Genomic DNA, 22,141 nt, shown 5'->3' on the forward strand with positions numbered 1-22,141 from the left:
TTCATTTTATCTAACTTTATTTTTTGTATACAAATAGGATTTTTCTTCTAAAAAAATTTTGGAATACAACTTCTTTTTTTGTATTTTTTGTATACAGATAGGATTTTTCTTCTAAAAAAATTTTGGAATACAACTTCTTCTAACAGATCAAAATATACCCTAATCTAGCACAGGGCTTTGTTCTAGTCTCCAGCCTGAGAAAATTCTCTCCACTTTCTTTTTCTTTATTCTTCCAAATAACTAATCTTATCAACACCTTTTTTAGAAATTTTTAAAAAAATTTCATCTTTATAGTCATATTCCATCCCTTCACCATGTTTACCCTTATATATGTTTTTCATTCTTTAAATTTTGGATGGTAGTTTCTTCTTTTTTTTTAAATTTTTTGTTTCTTATTTTTTTTATTTATTTTTTTCAGCCAAACAGTATTCATTTTTTTTTTGCACAATATCCAGTGCTCCATGCAATATGTGCCCTCCCTATTACCCACCACCTGGTTCCCCCAACCTCCCACCCCCGCCCCTTCAAAACCCTCAGGTTGTTTTTCAGGGTCCATAGTCTCTTACGGTTTGCCTCCCCTTCCAATTTTTTTTTTTTATAAACATATAATGTATTTTTTTTAAAGATTTTATTTATTTATTTGACAGATAGAGATCACAAGTAGGCAGAGAGGCAGGCAGAGGGAAGGGGGGGAAGCAGGCTCCCTGCTGAACAGAGAGCCCGATGCGGGGCTTGATCCCAGGACCTGAGATCATGACCTGAGCCGAAGGCAGCGGGTTAACCAACTGAGCCACCCAAGCGCCCCAAACATATAATGTATTTTTATCCCCAGGGGTACAGGTCTGTGAATCGCCAGGTTTACACACTTCACAGCACTCACCATAGCACATACCCTCGCCAATGTCTATAACCCACCTCCCCCTCTCCCACACCCACCTCCCCCCAGCAACCCCCAGTTTGTTTTGTGAGATTAAGAGTCACTTATGGTTTGTCTCCCTCCCAATCCCATCTTGTTTCATTTATTCTTCTCCTAAGAGACCAAACTACTCCCAAATTTAAGTGGGTGACCCTGTTCTATTCACTAGTCTAATATATATATATATTCTGTTTTATATTTTTTCTTTATTATTTTTATTTATTTATTTATTTATTTAATTTTTTTTCCTGAACTTCGTTTTACTCCCATTCTTCCCCCCATGATTTGGGGTCTCTTCTGATTTGGTGAAAGCATATTTTACTGGGATCTTTGCCACGCTTTTAGCATTTTATTCACTCCTTCATATATTCTTATATGGATAAAATGACAAGGCAGAAAAACTCACCACAAAAAAAAGAACAATATGCAGTACCAAAGGCCAAGGACCTATTCAAGACAAACACTGGCAATATGTCAGATCTAGAGTTCAGAATGACAATTCTCAGGGTGCTAGCTGGGCTCAAAAAAGACATGGAAGATATTAGAGAAACCTGGTCTGGAGAAATAAAAGCCCTTTCTGGAGAAATAAAAGAACTAAAATCTAACCAAGTTGAAATAAAAAAAGCTATTAATGAGGTGCAATCAAAAATGGAGGCTCTTACTGCTAGGACAAATGAGGCAGAAGAGAGAATTATTGATATAGAACACCAAATGACAGCGAATAAAGAAGCTAAGCAAAAGAGAGACAAACAAGTACTGGACCACAAGGGGAGAATTCAAGAGATAAGTGATACCATAAGATGAAACAACACTAGAATAACTGGGATTCCAGAAGAGGAAAGAGAGAGGGGAGCAGAAGGTATATTAGAGAGAATTATTGTAGAGAATTTCCCTCATATGGCAAAAGGAACAAGCATCAAAATCCAGGAGGCATAGAAAACCTCAAAATCAAAAGAATATGTCCACACCTCATCATCTAATATTAAAATTTACAAGTCTTAGTGACAAAGAGAAAATCCTGAAAGCAGCCCGGGACAAGAAGACTGTAATATACAACGGTAAAAATATTAGATTGGTAGCAGACTTACGCACAGAGACCTGGCAGGCCAGAAGGAACTGGCATGATACATTCAGAGCACTAAATGAGAAAAACATGAAGCCAAGAATACTATATCCAGCTAGGCTATCATTAAAAATAGAAGGAGACATAAAAAGCTTCCAGGACAAACAAAACATAAAAGAATTTGTAAATACCAAATCAGCTCTACAGGAAATATTGAAAGGGGTCCTCTAAGCAAAAAGAGAGCCTAAAAGTAGTAGATCAGAATGGATAAGAGACAATATACAGTAACAGTCACCCTATAGGCAATACAATGGCACTAAATTCATATCTCTCAATAGTTACTATGAATGTACATGGCCTAAATACCCCAATCAAAAGACACAGGGTATCAAAATACCATCAATATGCTGTCTAAAAGAAACTCATTTTAGATTCAAAGACACCTCCTGATTTAAAGTGAGGGGGTGGAAAACAATTTACCATGCTAATGGAAATCAAAGGAAAGCTGGGGTGGCAATCCTTATATCACATCAATTAGATTTTACGCCAAAGACCATAATAAGAGAGGAGGAAGGACACTATATCATACTTGAAGGGTCTGTCCAACAAGAAGATCTAACAATTTTAAATATCTATGCCCCTAAACACGGGAGCAGCCAACTACATAAACCAATTAATAACAAAATCAAAGAAACATATCAACAACAAAACAATAAAAGTAGAGGACTTTAACATCCCCTCACTGACATGGACAGATCATCCAAGCAAAAGATCAACAAGGAAATAAAGGCCTTAAATGACACACTGGACCAGAGGGACATCACAGATATATTCAGAACATTCCATCCCAGAGCAACAGAACACACATTCTTCTCTAGTGCACGTGCAACATTCTCCAGAATAAACCACATACAGGGTCAAAAATCAGGTATCAACCAGTATCAAAAGATTGGGATCATTCCCTGCATATTTTCAGACCACAGTGCTCTGAAGCTAGAACTCAATCACAAGAGGAAATATGGAGAGAATCCAAATACATGGAGACTAAAAAGCAACCTTCTAATCAATGAATGGGTTAACCAGGAAATTAAAGAATAATTGAAAAAATTCATGGAGACAAATGATAATGAAAACACAATGGTTCGAAATCTGTGGGACACAGCAAAGGCCATCCTGAGAGGAAAATATATAGTGATACAAGCCTTTCTCAAGAAACAAGAAAGGTCTCCAATACACAACCTAATCCTATACCTAAAGGAGCTGGAGAAAGAACAACAAAAAAAGCCTAAACCCAGCAGGAGAAGACAAATAATAAAGATAAGAGCAGAAATCAATGAAATAGAAACCAAAAAAGAAAAAAAAAAAAAAAACAGAACAAATCAATGGAACTAGGACCTGGTTCTTTGAAAGAATTAATAAACATTGATAAACCCTGGACAGACTTACCACAAAGAAAAGAGAAAGGACTCAAATAAATAAAATCATGAATGAAAGAGGAGAAATCACAACCAACACCAAAGAAATATAAACAATTACAAGAACATATTATGAGCAACTATACGCCAGCAAATTTGACAATCTGGAAGAAATGGATGCATTCCTAGAAACATATAAACTACCACAACTGAACCAGGAAGAAATAGAAAACCTCAACAGACCCATAACCAGTAAGGAGATTGAAGCAGTCATCAAAAATCTCCCAACAGGGGCGCCTGGGTGGCTCAGTGGATTAAGCCGCTGCCTTTGGCTCAGGTCATGATCTCAGGGTCCTGGGATTGAGCCCCGCATCGGGCTCTCTGATCCGCAGGGAGCCTGCTTCCTCCTCTCTCTCTGCCTGCCTCTCTGCCTACTTGTGATCTCTCTCTCTGTCAAATAAATAAATAAAATCTTTAAAAAAAAAAAAATCTCCCAACAAACAAGAGCCCAGGGCCAGACGGCTTCCCAGGGGAATTCTACCAAATAGTTAGAGATGAATTAATTCCTATTCTCCTGAAACTGTTCCAAAAAATAGAAATGGAAGGAAATCTTCAAACTCATTTTATGAGGACAGCATCACCTTGATCCCCAAACCAGGCAAGGATCCCATCAAAAAAGAGAACTACAGACCAATATCCTTGATGAACACAGATGTGAAAATTCTCACCAAAATACTAGCCAATAGGATCCAACAGTACATTAAAAAGATTATTCACCATGACCAAGTGGGATTTATTCCAGGGCTGAAACGTTGGTTTAACATCCACAAATCAATCAATGTGATACAATACGTTAATAAAAGAAAGAACAAGACCATATGATACTCTCAATAGATGCTGAAAAAGCACTTGACAAAGTACAGCATCCCTTCCTGATCAAAACTCTTCAGAGTGTAGGGATAGAGGGCACATACCTTAATATCATCAAAGCCATCTATGAAAAACCCACTGCAAATATCATTCTCAATGGAGAAAAACTGAGAGCCTTTCTGCTAAGGTCAGGAACACAGCAGGAATGTCCATGATCACCACTGCTATTCAACATAGTACTAGAAGTCCTAGCCTCAGCAATCAGACAACAAAAAGAAATTAAAGGCATACAAATCGGCAAAGAAGAAGTCAAACTATCACTCTTTGCAGATGATACGATACTATATGTGGAAAACCCAAAAGACTCCACTCCAAAACTGCTAGAACTTGTACAGGAATTCAGTAAAGTGTCAGGATATAAAATCAATGAACAGAAATCATTTGCATTTCTTTACACCAACAACAAGACAGAAGAAAGAGAAGTTAAGGAGTCAATCCCATTTACAATTGCACCCAAAACTATTAAGATATGTAGGAATAGACCTAACCAAAGAGGCAAAGAATCTATACTCAGAAAACTATAAAGTACTCATGAAAGAAATTGAGGGAGACACACAGAAATGGAAACATGTTCCATGCTTCTGGATTGGAAGAACAAATATTGTGAAAATGCCTATGTACCTAAAGCAATCTACACATTTAATGCAATCCCTATCAAAGTCCCATTCATTTTTATCAAAGAAATGGAACAAATAATCCGAAAATTTGTATGGAACCAGAAAAGACCTCAAATACCCAGAGGAATGTTGAAAAAGAAAGCCAAAGTTGGTGGCATCACAATTCCGGACTTCAAGCTCTATTGCAAAGCTGTCATCATCAACACAGTATGGTACTGGCACAAAAACAGACACAAAGACCAATGGAACAGAACAGAAAGCCCAGAAATAGACCCTCAACTCTATGGTCAACTAATCTTGGACAAAGCAGGAAAGAATGTCCAATGGAAAAAAGACAGACTCTTCAACAAATGGTGTTGGGAAAATTGGACAGCCACGTGCAGAAAAATGAAACTGGACCATTTCCTTACATCACACATGAAAATAGACTCAAAATGGATGAAGGACCTCAACGTGAGAAAGGAATCAATCAAAATCCTTGGGGAGAACACAGGCAGCAACCTCTTTGACCTCAGCCACAGCAACTTCTTCCTAGGAACATTGCCAAATCCAAGGGAAGCCAGGGCAAAATTGAACTATCGGGACTGCATCAAGATGGAAAGCTTTTGCACAGCAAAGGAAACAGTTAACAAAACCAAAAAAGATAACTGACAGAATGGGAGAAGATATTTGCAAACGACATATCAGATAAAGGGCTAGTATCCAACATCTATAAAGAACTTATCAAGCTCAACACCCAAAGAACAAAGAATCCAATTAAGAAATGGGCAGAGAACATGAACAGACATTTCTGCAAAGAAGACATTCAGATGGCCCACAGACACATGAAAAAGTGCTCCACATTACTCAGCATCAGGGAAATACAAGTCAAAACCACAATGAGATCCACTTCACACCAGTCAGAATGGCTAAAATTAACAAGTCAGGAAATGACAGATGCCGACGAGGATGCGGAGAAAGGGGAACCCTCCTACGCTGTTGGTGGGAATGCAAGGTGGTGCAACCACTGTGGAAAACAGCATGAGGTTCCTCAAAAAGTTGAAAATAGAGCTACCCTACCACCCAGCAATTGCACTGCTGGGTACTTACCCTAAAGATATAAATGTAGTGATTCGAAGGGGCAAGTGCACCCCAATGTTTATAGCAGCAATGTCCACAATAGCTAAACTATGAAAAGAACCTAGAGGTCCATCAACAGATGAACGGATAAAGAAGATGCGGTATATACACACAATGGAATACTATGGAGTCATCAAGAGACATGAAATCTTGCCATTTACGACGACGTGGATGGAACTAGAGGATATTATGCTTAGCGAAATAAGTCGATTGGAGAAAGTCAACTATCATATGATCTCCCTCATATGACGAAGTGGAGATGCAATGTCGGGGATTTTGGGGGTAGGAAAAGAGTAAATGAAACAAGATGGGATTGGGAGGGAGATAAACCGTAAGAGACTCTTAATCTCACAAAGCAAGCTGAAGGTTGTCAGGGGGAGGGGGCTAGGGAGAAGGTGGTGGGGTTATGGACATTGGGGAGGGTATATGCTATGATGAGTGCTGTGAAGTGTATAAACCTGGCGATTCACAGACCTCTACCCCTGGGGCTAATAATACATTATGTGTTAATTTAAATTAAAGCACCAAGCCAGCTAAAATCAGCCTTGTTTTTAATTCTTATTTTTATTTTTAATTTTAATTCTTGAAAAATGAAAATAATTTTTCTCTGAAAAAAAAAGAAGAAAGACTACTTGATCACTATGTCTGATATAAGATATCTATAAATGTCAGTTACAGAGGCATTTGGTGAAATTCTTATTGGTCCCATGGCTTTTAAATACATTTGCAAAGTTTTGCCCCTTTTTTATTATGATGACAATATTACATTGCTATTATTAGTCTTAAATTAAAAACTGCGAACATTTAATTACTCAGAAATGAATGACAATCAATGTATCAGAGAACATACAAGCCAATTTTAGTTAAATTTTGCAATATTACCATCATTTTGATAAGAAAATGAAAATTTTCTCACAAGACCGAATTTAAATCAATTATTGACTTACCAGTGATAAATATGGCTATGTTGTTCAATCACAGGCTTAGTAGGAAGGACTTACTCACAAAATAACATTCTTCTAATCACTGAAAGGGGTAATTGTCCTACAGTATGCTTTCTATCAGGTTCTTCATGGATTTTTTTTTTAAAGGACTCAAAATACCACTTTATTATTTTAATTTAACTTTATTTTATTTATTTATTTATTTATTTATTTTTTAAAAGATTTTATTTATTTATTTGACAGAGAGGGATCACAAGTAGACAGAGAGGCAGGCAGAGAGAGAGAGAGGGAAGCAGGCTCGCTGCTGAGCAGAGAGTCCGAAGTGGGACTCGATCCCAGGATCCTGAGATCATGACCTGAGCCGAAGGCAGCGGCTTAACCCACTGAGCCACCCAGGTGCCCTATTTATTTTATTTTTTAATTTATTTTATTTTCAAAATACCACTTTATTTATTAGGACTCAAAATACCACTTTAATCCTACTAAGTTGCAATTAGGCTAAAAATAGGTACAATTATTTCCATGAGTTCATAAGCCAATCAATTTATTTAAATAGTCTCTGAGCATCTAATATGTTGGAGATTCTATGCTAAATACTACAAGTATAATCATTTAAAGCATGAAGTTGAACAGAAATCAAAATGGCTATGCAAAGCAAAATAAGTCAATCAGAGAAAGACAATTATTGTATGATCTACTGGTATGTGATATTTGAGAAACAAGGCAAGGACCACAGCGGAAGAGAGGAAAAAATGAAGGAAGATGAAACCAGAGAGGGAGACAAACCTTAAGAGACTCTTAATCTCAGGAAACAAACTGAGGGTTGCTGGAGTGGGGGAATGGCAATAGGAGGGATGAGGTGGCTGGGTAATGGACACTGGGGAGGGTACGTGCTATGGAAGCAATGTGAACTGTGCAAGACTGATGAATCACAGACCTGTACCCCTGAAACAATACATTACATGTTAATAATAACAAAAAAGATATCAAAATGACTACAGTAATGCTTCAGTGAAGCTAGATTTTAAAGTATTCTTTTACAACTCTTCTGCAAACCTCCCCTCCTCCCTTCTTAACCTTTTGTTTTAGGAACCTGTTACTACCCTAAAGACATGACAAAAGAGCTGGTAGAAAGTACACAATTCCTATCAAACTGGCTTGATTTTATATTTCCCTAAATACCCCCATCCCCTTCTTCTAGTGGAACTGCAGGTTTGAAGGCCATAGCCTGCTGTAGCCTCCTTTGCCTGGGAAGGTAATAAAGCTACTGTTTCTCTTTGCCCAAACTCTGTCTTCAAGTTATAAGTTATATGTTTCTGAAGTACAGAGGTAGGTTTTTGACAACATTAAGGATATAAAAATTATTAAGATTCCATCCATACATAACAGAGGTGAGCAGTAAAGACAGTGTACATATAACTATAATATAATTGAGAATATAAATGCCTTAAGACTGACTAAAGTGAGTGCTCTTGAGGTTCTAAGAGAAAAAGATTATAACAGGTAACAATTACCTCATCTCCCATCTGTGGGACAAATGGGGAACGTCGTGGTATGGTATCCAAAATCCACTGAGGGGCAAACCATTCTTCATTGGGTTCACCTGCCATAGAAAGCAGTCCTCCTTTCTAAAATATAGTTCACAAATATATAAACCATAAATATATGAATAGTAGTATGAAAAATAACAGAGAATGTTAAAAAAATCAGGTTATAATAAAACCTAAAATATACAAATTTTTAACATTTCATTTATCAATTAAAATTATGTACAACTTTGTACCAATAAAACAGTCAAGTGAATTCTTTAATATGTTGCTCAATTTTGGCTGACAGATAATAATATGACATTATATACTATGTAAGAACCACAAATTTAGCTTATTATTTAAAACTCAACTATATTTTAAAAAATAATTATCAATATTTTAACAATAACTAAATAATAATATAGATATTCTAGCCTCTACTTTTGATAACAGAAAAAAATTAAAACATCTTTTTATTTTAAAGTCATTTTAAACAATTTTACTTAGTTTCTCAAATGGAATGTTATTTTTAGAGAAAAGTCAAGTGTTACTATTTTTCAAGTGTCAAAGGCAAAAACAAATACAACAAAAACAACTTAAAAATTTACAAACCTTCTTTCTAGTTTGTTTAGGTTTCTTTTGCCTTTCTTCTAGTGACTTCAAGTTCTCCTCCTCTGAGCTGCTGCATATTTTCCGTGTTGCCTGTCTGGTTTGTCTTTTTGGAGGCTGCAAATTTATTCCAGCATCTGCTGTCCAATCAGAATATTCACTTGATGAATCACTATAAATGTATCGAAATTATGAATATATAAGTTTAGGAAAGGAATAGTTTTGTCTCCTAATTTAAAGATGATCATTTTGTAATAAAACAGCATTATAAATGACATGGCTTGATTTTGTTCTAACTGAACAGAAAAAAATATCAATACAGATTTTAGATCATTAAGTGATATCAGTGAAATCCTTCTTGGATAAAGAATAATGGTTAGTTTTCCATAACAGAATTTAAAATTCAAAATTCCTGTCCAAGTAACAAAAGCTTCTTTAAACAAAGATGCCCCTAATCCCTAGAAATGGTTAAATGAAGCTGTTTTTAAAACTCAACTAAATAAACATAGCCTGCTAAGATGCAGAATCTTGGATTTACAAAGCATCTTATTTTACAAATGAGGAAACTAAAGCCCATAGTGACATGCCCAAAAAGGTAGAACCAGGATGAAACAAGTCTCTGAATTTCCAACCCAGTACTCTTTCTATTATGAAATACTATTTTAACTCGGGTTTTACCAAATTCCTCCTAGAAGATAATTTCACATTAAAATGGTCAGATAATTTTGATGAAATCAAAACCATTAAAACTACCTGGAAGAACTTTCACTTTGCCATTCAATAACAGGATCCTCTACAGAAGCATCACTTGTGCCAATTGTTTCATCTTCCTGCAACAAGGAGCCAGCAGTTGAGATATATGGTTATTAACTAGCATATTATTAATTAGCACACACTACCTATTTTATGACACTTTTTGTATTTCCTCCAACCAATACAACAATCCAGGTAAAATGAACATAATTAGGGGCGCCTGGCTCAGTAGGTTGAATGTTCGACTCGGTTTTGGCTCAGGTCATGATCTCATGGTGGTGGGATTGAGCTACATGTCAGGCTCTGCACTCAGTGATGAGTCTACTTGAGATTTTCACTCTCCTCTCCCCCTGCACCTTGCCCCACTCTCCCTTTCTCTCTCTCTAATAAATAAATTAATTTTAAAAATAATCATTTTTCTACATATATCTGTAACTCACAATTAAGTCTACCAGGTATTTAAAACCTTCTAACATCTACTATCTTACTGATATGGGACATCTTTTATTACTTCAAAGACTGAACAGACTCCTTAAGGTTCCCAAATATAATCCTCTTAAATATTAAAACCATTGCTTTAAAAAATATGCCTCTGCCAAGTTAATGTAATTACTCTTCATAAAATAATCTTTATAATATGTAAAATTTCAAACATTCCAAAGTAGAGGGAATAAATTACTCTTGTGTACACAATCTCCAGTATAGACAATAACTCACTGCCTATCATGTTTTATCTGTACCATCACCAACTGTCTCATACTCAAGTGATTATTTTAAAGTAAATCCTAACCAAAAAAAGCATTTTAACTATAAACATTTAGTAAGATTATGATTCTTTTTAAAAACAAAACCATACCACTATTATGACCTTAGAAAGGAAATAGTCCTCAATACCTGACTATTCCTTTTAGTTCAAGATTTTCACAGGTGAAGGAGAAGAGGAAGGACATCACTGGTAAGAATTAAAAAGCTGTGAATGCTGGAAGAATAATAGGAGGGCCATATATTATCAATGAATAATTAAGCCCACATTATCCACTTAATAATGAAAGTTGTTAAGAGAACAAAAAGAAAGGACTGGAGAAGAGAAGAAAAGAATTGGTAAACTCTATTCTATTACCATGAAAAATGTAGGTCTGAAAAAAGCCATCACTTCATAATCTCTATGACTGATGAAGTCAACAATAACGGAAAATGTGCCTTTCTGCTAATTACACAGTAAACCAGTTCCAGGACTGTAAATTAGTTATTATTGTTTATATTCCACTTCTTATTTATGGGTAGATTTCCTTTCACTCTTTTCTCATTGTCCCAAAGTCAAACTTACTGGCATATTTGATACTCTCAAACAAAATAGTATCTTAGGTATAAATCAGAGAAGATACCTAAAGGAATTCAATATAATGTTCAAATTTGCCTATTAAATGCGTTACTAATGGAAAATCTTAAAAGAAAATCATTAAAATTAGTTTCTATTAAAATCACTATTAAAAGTAAATCCAAGGTAATGATACTAACTGGTAAACAAAAAATTACACTGAGTAAATAAATGCAGATATCTAACCTCTGAGGAGCTGTCTGAGTCTTCCTGTACACCTGAATTTTGACACGATGCTTGTGAATTATGCTCTATGTTGGACCGTGTTTGGTAAGTATGTTGACGTTTGCGCTGTGTCCTCCGTAAAGACCGCCCACAGCTAGGCTGATAATCAGTCTGTAAAACAGAAATTTTTAAAAAATGAAAGGCCTGGAGTGCCTGGGTGGCTCAAATGGTTAAGTGTCTGCCTTTGGCTCAGCTCATAATCTCAAGAGTCCTGGGATCGATCCCAATGTTGGGCTCCCTGCTAAGTATAGAGCCTGCTTCTCCCTTTTTCTCTGCTATTTCCTCTGCTTGTGCTCTCTGGCTCTATCTCTCTGTCAAATAATAAAATAAAAATCTAAAAAAAAAATGAAAGGCTGAGTGAACAAACAGAAATATATAAAGCAAATAATTTGGGTGGGGGAGAGTGGAGGGATGCATGTAATAATTAGGAATAAATCCCCAAAAAGAAAATATAAGATATATCTATATATATTTCAGCTACCTTCCATTAATATTTATTACTTTCCTGTTTCAAAAATTTTGTGATCAAATTAAAGAGTGTGCTGAAAGTTTGGGCTGCAAGAATGGTCCCACTCAGAATTTACATATACTGTATTACTCACAATTTATTGCAAGGTGAAGCAAGATATATATACCATACCTATGTATATATAATTCTTAATATAATATGTACTTCCTTGTTCTTTTAAAAAACTACATTTAATAAACTGATAAAATATTTAATTTTTAACAACTAAAATTAAAGCAAAAATTATTTTCTTCTAACCTTTACAAGTATAAAATATTAATGATATTACCTTATGTTAAACTTAAAACCATAGCATGTTATCAGGAGTAAACAAGTTTAAAAGTCCTAAATAAATCAGTAACAAGGACTAGTTTCTTGCCCCATATGTAAATATTTCTCATTTCTGATACAAATAAAAATGTTTATAGACCCAACAACCCTGTTTATTATTATTAGTCTCAGACAAGTATATTTGAAAAATCAACTTAGCAGGAGAAAATAATATAAATCATAGATCTGAGTCATTCAAAATGTCTAAGAAAATAACATTAAGAGAGAACATCAAATAAGCTACCAAACCTCAACAGAAATTAATAAAGTGGGCATCAAAACGATCTAAGGATATTTGAAGATATTCATACAAAACTTACCTAAAATTGTGTTTATCAATACTGAAAAAAAAACATTTAAAATTCAGTGCCCATTGCCTAGATTTCTTCAATAAAATTAAAATCATCCTAGACTCTCCAAATTGCCATACTTTTTAGGAGTTACAGTTAGATCTGGGAATAAGAATATACATTGTTATGCAACTAGTTTGTTCAATCTCAGAATACTAGTAAGGGGTTTACTAAGTACCTAATGAAGTATAGGAATCTGACTCCCTTAAAAAAAAAAAAAAGGAATCTGACTCCCTACCTAGCTGTTTCTACTGGGAATATGAATCTTCCCAATGTATAGATCAGATTGTGCGTCTATATGATTAGGTAGGCCAAGAGTGGGCATTTCTGTAAAGGGTCAGAGTGTAAATAGTTTTGGCTCTGCAGGTCATATGACCTCTGTTATAACTACTCAACTCTATAGCATGAAAGCAGCCACAGATAATGTATTAATTAGTAAGTGTGGCTGTGTTCCAATAAAACTTTTATTAGCAGGAATAGGCTGTAGACTAGATTTAAACCATGCATAGTAGTTTGTTAACCTCTGACTTAGGATATCTAAACATTTATTTTATACTATGATTAGTGACCAGCCAGCAATTTTAAGGTTTTACTCTAACCATATGAAAATGGTATTTTAATACAAATGTTTTATACCTGCAATGACCACATGTCCTAAATTTTGGAGAACAGTCCTAACTTTGTGTAATTTTATCTTTATTAATAACTGCCATATATTTCAATTTCAGGTTTAAAAAACAGGTTATCTATACATGTAGTTAGCTAGCAAAATAGCCCCTTAATACATAATTGCTACCTTTGAAAAACCCAGTATCTGCAAATATTTACAAGTAGTGTAACCCAATGGACTGTAAAACTAAACTTACCCTTTGGGTAGTATAAGATGGCTTTTTCTTCTTTTCAACTGTATAAAGACTGATTTCTATGTCACCTTTTGCAGTTCGACATTCTTCCTGAACCCTAATAATAAAGGTCAAAGTGAGAGAAAATCATAAAAATCAAACCAATAGTCTAAAGGTCAGATAACAAAAATATCTTCAAATGTAAAATTTGCCATTTTAACTATTTTTAGGTGTACGTTAATGACATTTACAATGTTGTGTAACCACCATCACCACTCTTTCCAAAACTTTTTCATCACTTCAAACTTTGTAACCATTAAGCAGTAACTCTCAATTTCTCCTTCTTTCAGTCCTTATTAATCAACTTTATGTCTCTATAAATTTTTTCTGTATATGTCATAGAAGTAGAATCACATGCTATGTTTTTACTATTCATCCATGTTAGAGCATTTATTAGAATTTCATTCTTTTTTATGACTGAGCAATATTTCATTTTATGCATATATCACATTTTGTTTATCCATCCATTTGAGGACAGACACTGGAGTTATTTCTACTGTTCTGGTATTGTGAATAATATAGCAATGAACATTGGCATACAAGTATCCATTTGACTTCCTTCTTTTAACTGTACTTTAATGTTTTGAGTAAAGAATTATTTCAAATTCCTCTAATGCTAAGACTTCATAAATTACCTATGTTTCCCTAAGAAAAGGCAAAACTCAATTATGTTTGCTGCTTGTTGGATGAGAGAGTAAAAGAATTGGGAAAGGAAATAGCATTATTAAGAGATTTTGTATGTTCTCTGTCAAATGTCCTTTTTCTTTTCTATTTCCAGCCTATGTGGATTATCTGTTAGGATTTATAAATAAGAATAGGTATTCTAAATACCTATAAATAAGAATAGGTATTCTAAATTAAAAATTCATCCTAATAAAGTCCTTTCATACAAGGACGTCTACTTAAAGGGCATTTCAAAATATACCTTAAGCACTGGGGTCTACAACATATCTATGCTGCATTCCCAAACTATTCCAATATCAAAGTGATGGCCTTTTCCTCAGAACCACTGTTGAATTTTGGGTCTATATACCAAGGACATATTTAATAACATATGGTCTCATATTCTTACTTAATAGTATTTGTATTCTTATGTTCTAACCTAGACTATAAACTCATGGAAAACAAACTGTTTTTTATTTTTCAGTATTTCCCAAACCATTTAGTACAAAGCCAAGTAAATAAAAAAATAATCATTAAATAGTTGTTATGGAATGAACTAACTGGAATAATGTAGAAAAACTAATACAAAACTAAGCTTGATTAAAATATACGTTAGTTATTAAAATTTCCTAACAATAAAATTCTCAATTTTCTTATCAATGTTACCTTATTGACTCACCTACTAACTCCACTATTTAGTTCATTGACCACCACTCTTCTGCTCCATGCCATGAGATCTCGTTCAGTGGCCATCTGGCTTCGAGGAGCATTGTTATGCATTTGTCGGACACCTTCAATCTGACCACTACGTCGAAGCCCAATATTTGGGGATGAATATATGTCCATATTTGGACGTCTCAGAGCTAAAATAAAAAGAAAGGTACTACTTTCTCTGAGTAAAAGCACACATTTTTGGAGATCAGTACTCCAGAATAGGAGAGTGTAAGATGGTACTTCTAGACAATATTCCTATCCTTTTGTTCTACATTTTCTGTACCACCCTGAATAAAGCAAGGCACTAATTATTTAAAGTTTCTCTCACTTTTTTTTTCTTGTTTTATATGCACTTTTTTTTTCATTTTATTTATTTTTTCAGTGTAACAGTATTCATTCTTTTTGCACAACACCCAGTGCTCCATGCAAAACGTGCCCTCCCCATTACCCACCACCTGTTCCCCCAACCTCCCACCCCTGACCCTTCAAAACCCTCAGGTTGCCCCAACCTCCCACCCCAACCTGAGGGTTTTGAAGTTTCTCTCACTTTTTAAAATTTTTTCAAAGTACATTCATATCTGTCATCTAGTAAATACTGAGGAAATAGAAAAAGGATATTTAACATGATTAGGTAGATTCACAAATGTTTAATAGTACTATTTCAGAAAGCAGCTTTTAATCTAAATCCTGCATTAAGTCCATGAAAAGGTCTATGGATAAAGTTTCAATAGACTTTTGAAAGTAGTAATAAGAGAAAAAATATAAGCAAAAAATATTTTTATCAAAATTTCATTTTTAAAACTGGTAAGCAATGAAAGAAAGGAGAAATAAAGTAATAAAACCTTTTTTTAAGCACCTAGGCATTCTCTGTTAATTTATTTTGTTGTATTTGCAAATAAAATAAAAATGGAAATTGCATGATTTATTCAACTGTTAAAATAAGCACTCAGGAAAGACAATAAAAATAAACATTGGAAACAGAAGTCATTGGGGTCGCTTTTACTATGGCATTTCAAATCTATCAACAGAAATCTAGTATTGAGGGTAGAGCTGAATGTGGATTTCATTAATGAATCTCTAAATCAGGGTTCTAAGAAAGTTTTATATCAAGGAACAAAAAGGGCCTGATTATGTAGGATTATCAGCTCACTTCTTATTTTGTTCCATGTTAAGGAAAGCCAATCTGAGTTAGATGCTCCTTAGGTGAACAAAGAATGTTTTTATTTTAATTTTATGGGATACTTAAGAATCAGGAAATGAGTATAATACCTTGTGAATCACCTCTAACTTAAATTGTTTTATTCAATTCTTGGACTCCAAAAGCTATGATACCCAAAAAAAACCCAATTATATGAATGTAAAAAGAAACACATTTGCCAAAATCCCTTAAGACAGCATTTTGAAGTACAACTAATAGTTCTTGATAAAAATAAAATTGATGGTGCTCACTTTGGCAGCACTTACATTGAAATAATACAAAGAAGATTAGCATGGCCCCTGAGGATGACAGGCAAACTCATGAAGTATTCCATCATTAAAAGAAAAAAAGTAAAACTGACAGAAGCTAAGATTTATATAAAATTCAGATATATAGGGAACCTCGGTACCTCAGTTGGTTGGGCGTCTGCCTTCAGCTTGCGTCATGATCCTGGAGTCCCAGGGTCAAGTCCTGCCCTGGGCTCCTTGCTCAGCAAGGGAGTCTACTTCTCCCTTTGGCCCTCCCACCTCTCATGCTTTCTCTTTCTCACTCATTCTTTCTCAAGTTAATAAATAAAATCTTTAAAAAATTCAGATGCATAGTCACATTTCATGTAAAGTGAAGAAAAGATACAATAAATTAGAATATTGCTAGTATTTAAACTGTTGTGAAAATCAATCCACAAGTTGCATCGGTATTTCCTATGAATAGGGCTTATCTTCCAGTGTATTTTTGTAAATTCAAGAATTGAAGGAGATGTTGCTTTTTTTTTTTTTTTTTTTTTCAAAAAAGGTAGATAAATTTTTTCTTAGTTATTTTTACATTCAAGGGTTTTAATTTTGAAAATATAGGCTGGTTCTTCTTTTACAAAAAACATGTACTTACTATAGTACCTCATTTATTATAACAAAAGTGAAGACTGAAAATACATTCTTGAGTTAAGAGAAAACAGTATATTAAAATATACCACCTGTGAGACATATTAAGACCTTTAGCCACAAATGACAATGAGATTATGGCACTTCAGTGTATTTGATATCACAATTTTAAATTAATAAAAAATGTTCTTATTTCAAACCTAAAATGTTCCTTACATGTGATTACTTAGTGCAAATAAAATGAATGAAGTGTATCCATCACATATATACATACTTACCACCATTAGCAGAATACGATCTATTAATTGGAAAATGTGGAACATCTCCTTCGTTAATTAGTCTAAGATCTTGTTCTCTCTGTAGCTCCCTGATTATCCCATCAAGAATGCTTTCATCTTGGTCATTGGTTTGTTGTCCAATTACTTGTTCTACCACCTCACCATCACCTTAATGAGACCAAAGATATAAAGCCACAAAATTTTAATATAACCTACATGGAGTAAAACAATATAGTAAATACAGTAAAAACAACCTTAATCTATAACTTTTTAGATAAATAATAAAAACAAGATTAAAATGAAAATAAAACATATATCAAACAGTACTTGTAAAGAACTTTCAAATTTTTTTAAATTTAATTTTTCCAGTGTTCCAAGATTCATTGTTTATGTATCACATCCATTGCTCCGTGCAATATGTGCCCTCCTTAATATGCATCACGAGGCTCACCCATTCCCCACCCCCTCCCCCCTAAAACCCTCAGTTTGTTTCTCAGAGTCCACAGTCTCTTATGGTTTTCTCCCCCTCTAATTTCCCACAATTCACTTTTCCTTTCCTTCTCCTAATGTCCTCCATGTTATTCCTTATGGTCCACAAGTAAGTGAAACCATATGATAATTGACTTTCTCTGCTTGACTTATTTCACTCAGCATAATCTTCTCCAGTCCCCTCCATGTTGATACAAAAATTGGGTATTCATCCTTTCTGATGGCTGAGTAATATTCCATTGTGTGTATGGACCATATCTTCTTTATCCATTTGTCTGTTGAAGGGCATCTTGGCTCTTTCCAGTTTGGAGACTGTGGACATTGCTGCTATGAACATTGGGGTACCTATGGCCTTTTTTTTTTTCACTATATCTACATCTTTGGGGTAAATATGCAGTAGTGCAATTGCAGGGTGATAGGGAAGCTCTATTTTTAATTTTTTGAGGAATCTTCACACTGTTTTCCAAAGTGGCTATACCAACTTGCATTCCCACCAACAGTGTAAGAGAATTCCCCTTTCTCCACATCCTCTCCAACACTTGCTGTTTCCTGTCTTGCTAATTTTGGCCATTCTAACTGGTGTAAGGTGGTATCTCAATGTGGCTTTGATTTGAATTTCCCTGATGGCTAGTGATGATGAACATTTTTTCATGTGTCCATTAGCCATTTGTATGTCTTCTTTGGAGAAGTGTCTGTTCATGTCTTCTGCCCATTTTTTTGACATGATTATCTGTTGTGTGTGTGTTGAGTTTGAGAAGTTCTTTATAGATCTTGGCTATCAGCCCTTTATCTCTAGTGTCATTTATAAATATCTGCTCCCACTCCGTGGGTTGCCTCTTTGTTTTGTTGACTGTTTCCTTTGCTGTGCAGAAGATTTTTACATTGACGTAGTCCCAAAACTTCATTTTCACTTTTGTTTCTCTCTCCTTTGGGGATGTGTCTTGAAAGCAGTTGCTATAGTCAATGCCGAAGAGCTGACTGCCTATGTTCTCCTCTAGGATTTTGATGGCTTCCTGTCTCACATTGCAGTCTTTCATCAATTTTGAGTCTATCTTTGTTTATGCTGTAAGAGAATGGTCAAGCTTCATTCTTCTATACATAGCTGTCCAATATTCCCAGCACCATTCATTGAAGAGACTGTCTTTTTTCTACCGGATATTTTTCCTGCTTTGTTGAAGATTACCTGACCATAGATTTGCAGAACTTTTAAATTGTTTAATATGTCAGTTTGTGTGTACGTATGATGTAACAAATATCCCCAAATTAGCCATTATTAGGAAGGTACTTAAAAATAATTATTAAATTATGAATTTCCAAATGTACTTTTTTGATGAAATATCCAAAGCAAAAAGTCCAGAGTAGAGATCTGAGTAAAGTTTAAAGTTCAACTACAGATATAGAAAATGTTCTGCATCTTTCTTTCATGAGAATTTCCTTTCTGAAATAAATCAAAATGATTTATTTATTTCAGACACTATCTCTTTTGAAAACACCTCAGTATATTGATAATTATAGAAATTATTTCTATTTATATACTGAAACACAAGGATTACATCTGAATATTTTATTTACTTCTATATTATTTTTCTTTTAAAGATTTATTTATTTATTCCAGAGTGGGGAGGGAAAAAGGAGAGAAAGAAAGACAAAATCCTCAAGCAGACCCTATGCTGAGTATGGAGCCACAGGGAGCTGGATTCTAGGTACCTTAGAGCATGACTTGAGACAAAATCAAGAGTCAGATGCTCAACAAACTGAGCAACCCAGGCACCCTTATATTCTTTTTCTTAAATACATTTAGACATGTTTTTCACCTTGTCCTCTAGTCAGACTAAAATGTATCCTAAAGAGTAGCCAAGCAGCCAAGTCATCAGGTCTAATAGGAAATTAAATGTGATGAATTAGAGATTTTTTATTCAAATGTTTTTGGTTTTATCTCCTATTTAATATTCATGCTTTTCACCCTTGTTTACACATATGATATTGTAAAAGTTAATATTAGCAAATGTGTAACACTATTGTTCTACAAATCTTTATGAGAGAGTACATAAAAGGATATGCAATGTTTCACTATAAAAAACAATTCAAGTCTTAAATCCCTAGTGAGGAAATAAAATTCCATTTATAAATCAATACCTACCTCATACCTGGAAGAAAACCTACAATTAACAAACTAAGATATGAAGGCATTCTGATGTGAGGGATGGGGTGTGGGAATCAGAATATGCAAGAGAAATATATAAACAAGAAGATTTGCTATGGAGGGGAAGATGGCTGTGGAGTAGGAGGAGCCTAGGCTTACCTCCTTCCATGAATATTAGTAGATAAATACCAATTCAGCCTAACTACTCCAGAAATCGATTTGAAGACTAGCAGAACTAACTCTACAACTAAAGGTGGAGAAAAGACTGACTCAGAGAAGGCAAGAAGTGCTGAGACACGGTTTGGGATAGAAACAGATCATGGCCACCATGGTGGGGAGGGAGCCAAGGTCATAGAGAAGGGCAAGATACAGAACAGCACAAAGAGGAGTTCACAGGGAAAGATGAATCCTCGTAGCGACTGGCTTCGTAAGTCAGAGAATGTTAATTTCATGAGTTCTTGAAAATAGTGGGACTTAAAGCCTGTTGTTTTATAGGTCATTGGGTTTGGCTCTGGGAGAACATGCAAGTGTTGGGGCTGCTCTTCAAAAAAAGTCAAGGCAAACAGCTCATAGATATATGGCATAGAAACTGATCTCAAGAACGCCTGAGGCACACAGTGGGGAGCTGATCTGCCCATCTCAGAGTGTGTCCCAGAGAGACAGGATTCATGGAAAGACCTGTATGTGAACAAAGTAACTGGCAGCTGCCATTTCCCTCCCGGACCCAACTGCATAAGCACAGGGTCACCTATGGGAAACAGTATAGCACCATAACTTACTACCTAAATTGCTTATACCACATCCTACACCATTGTGCTCGGATGGAACTGACCTTCCACGTCACAGTTACCTCCAACACACCAGTTCTTTTCCCTCAGACCGCCCAAACTCCTGCCAACACTGCATCTCCTGACCCAGGAGTTTTGCAGGACCTGGATTCCAGTGGCAGTGACCAAATACCTCATTTCACAAGCAGACCAGAGCACAAATAGTTAAAGCTGACCACAATAGGCCAAGGACCAAAATTGCTGACAACAGGCAAAGACAGCATCTACAAAAGATGGGCCTAAAGAATAAAGTGGCCAGCACACAACAGCAGAGTGCATGTACCACACATTAGAAAAACTCACTGAAGTGCCAGGGCCTAGGGAAAAGGGTACACTACACTGAAAGGTGCTACAAGGATTTCTTCTTCAAAAGGTCAATACCCCCAAGAAGAGGAGACATAGCTGACTTCCCCAACACACAGAAAGAGACACAGAGAGGCAAACAAAATGAGAAGTCAGAGGAACTTCTCCCAAATTAAGAAAGAGGACAAAGCCACAGCAAGAGGTCTAAGCAAAAACAGATATAAGTAACATATTTGACAGAGAATTTAAAGTAATGATTATACAGATACGTACTGGACTTTAGAAAAGAGTGGAAGACATCAGTGAGACACTTAAAAGATAAGGAATAATATGCCAGGGATAAAGGATTCAATAAACAAAATGAATAATACACTTAACAGAATGAAGAGCAGTCTGAAAGAAGCAGAGGAACAAATTAATGACCTAGATGACAATAATGGAAAGTAGTCAAGCTAAACAAAAGAGAGAAAAAAGAATTAGGTAAAAGAATTATGGAGGTCAGTGACTCCATCAAACATAATAAAATTCATATTATGGGAGTCCTACAAGAAAGAAAGAAAGAGAGAAAAGAGGACAGAGAATATATTTGAAGGAATAATAGATGAAAACTTCCGTAATCTGGGGGAGGAAACAGATACCCAGATCCAGGAAGCACAGAGAATCCCCAACAAAATCAAAAAAAGCAGATCCACACAAAGACATATTGTAATTAAAATGGAAAAATACAGTGATAAATAAAAAGAAAATTAAGTCAGCAAAACAGAAGAAGACAGTTAACACATAAGGGAAATCCCTTAAGGCTACCAGCAGAATTTTTCAGCAGAAATGTTACAACAAAAAGGGAGTGGCATGATATACTCATAGTGCTGAATGGGGAAAATCTTCATGCAAGAGTACTCTATCAAGCAAGGTTATTTCAGAATAGGAAAGCTAAAGACTTTACCAGACAAATAAAAACTAATGGAGTTAATGACCAATAAATCAGCTCTGTAAGAAATATTTAAAAGAATCTTTGAGTGGAAAGTAAAGACCATAAGTGACAGTATCAAGTAGGAAATAC

At 35.1% G+C, this 22,141-nt stretch overlaps 1 protein-coding gene and 1 pseudogene across 4 annotated transcripts in view; one reads left to right on the forward strand and one right to left on the reverse strand.

Moving 5' to 3' along the window:
• The window catches only part of BRWD3 (bromodomain and WD repeat domain containing 3), a 235,373-nt gene that overhangs the window by 70,122 nt on the left and 143,110 nt on the right, over positions 1 to 22,141 (reverse strand). For all 4 annotated transcript variants that reach the window (XM_045995124.1, XM_045995126.1, XM_045995127.1 and 1 more), the window contains 7 exons: positions 17,320 to 17,487; positions 14,931 to 15,114; positions 13,553 to 13,646; positions 11,460 to 11,609; positions 9,896 to 9,972; positions 9,146 to 9,314; positions 8,519 to 8,632 (listed from right to left, as the gene is read on the reverse strand). In XM_045995124.1, coding sequence (XP_045851080.1) covers positions 8,519 to 8,632; positions 9,146 to 9,314; positions 9,896 to 9,972; positions 11,460 to 11,609; positions 13,553 to 13,646; positions 14,931 to 15,114; positions 17,320 to 17,487 — 956 coding nt within the window. The remainder of the gene's footprint in view (positions 1 to 8,518; positions 8,633 to 9,145; positions 9,315 to 9,895; positions 9,973 to 11,459; positions 11,610 to 13,552; positions 13,647 to 14,930; positions 15,115 to 17,319; positions 17,488 to 22,141) is intronic.
• On the forward strand, positions 16,407 to 16,503 carry LOC123935690 (annotated as a pseudogene).

Source organism: Meles meles, chromosome X (genome assembly GCF_922984935.1).
Source record: "Meles meles chromosome X, mMelMel3.1 paternal haplotype, whole genome shotgun sequence".
Lineage (NCBI taxonomy): Eukaryota > Metazoa > Chordata > Mammalia > Carnivora > Mustelidae > Meles > Meles meles.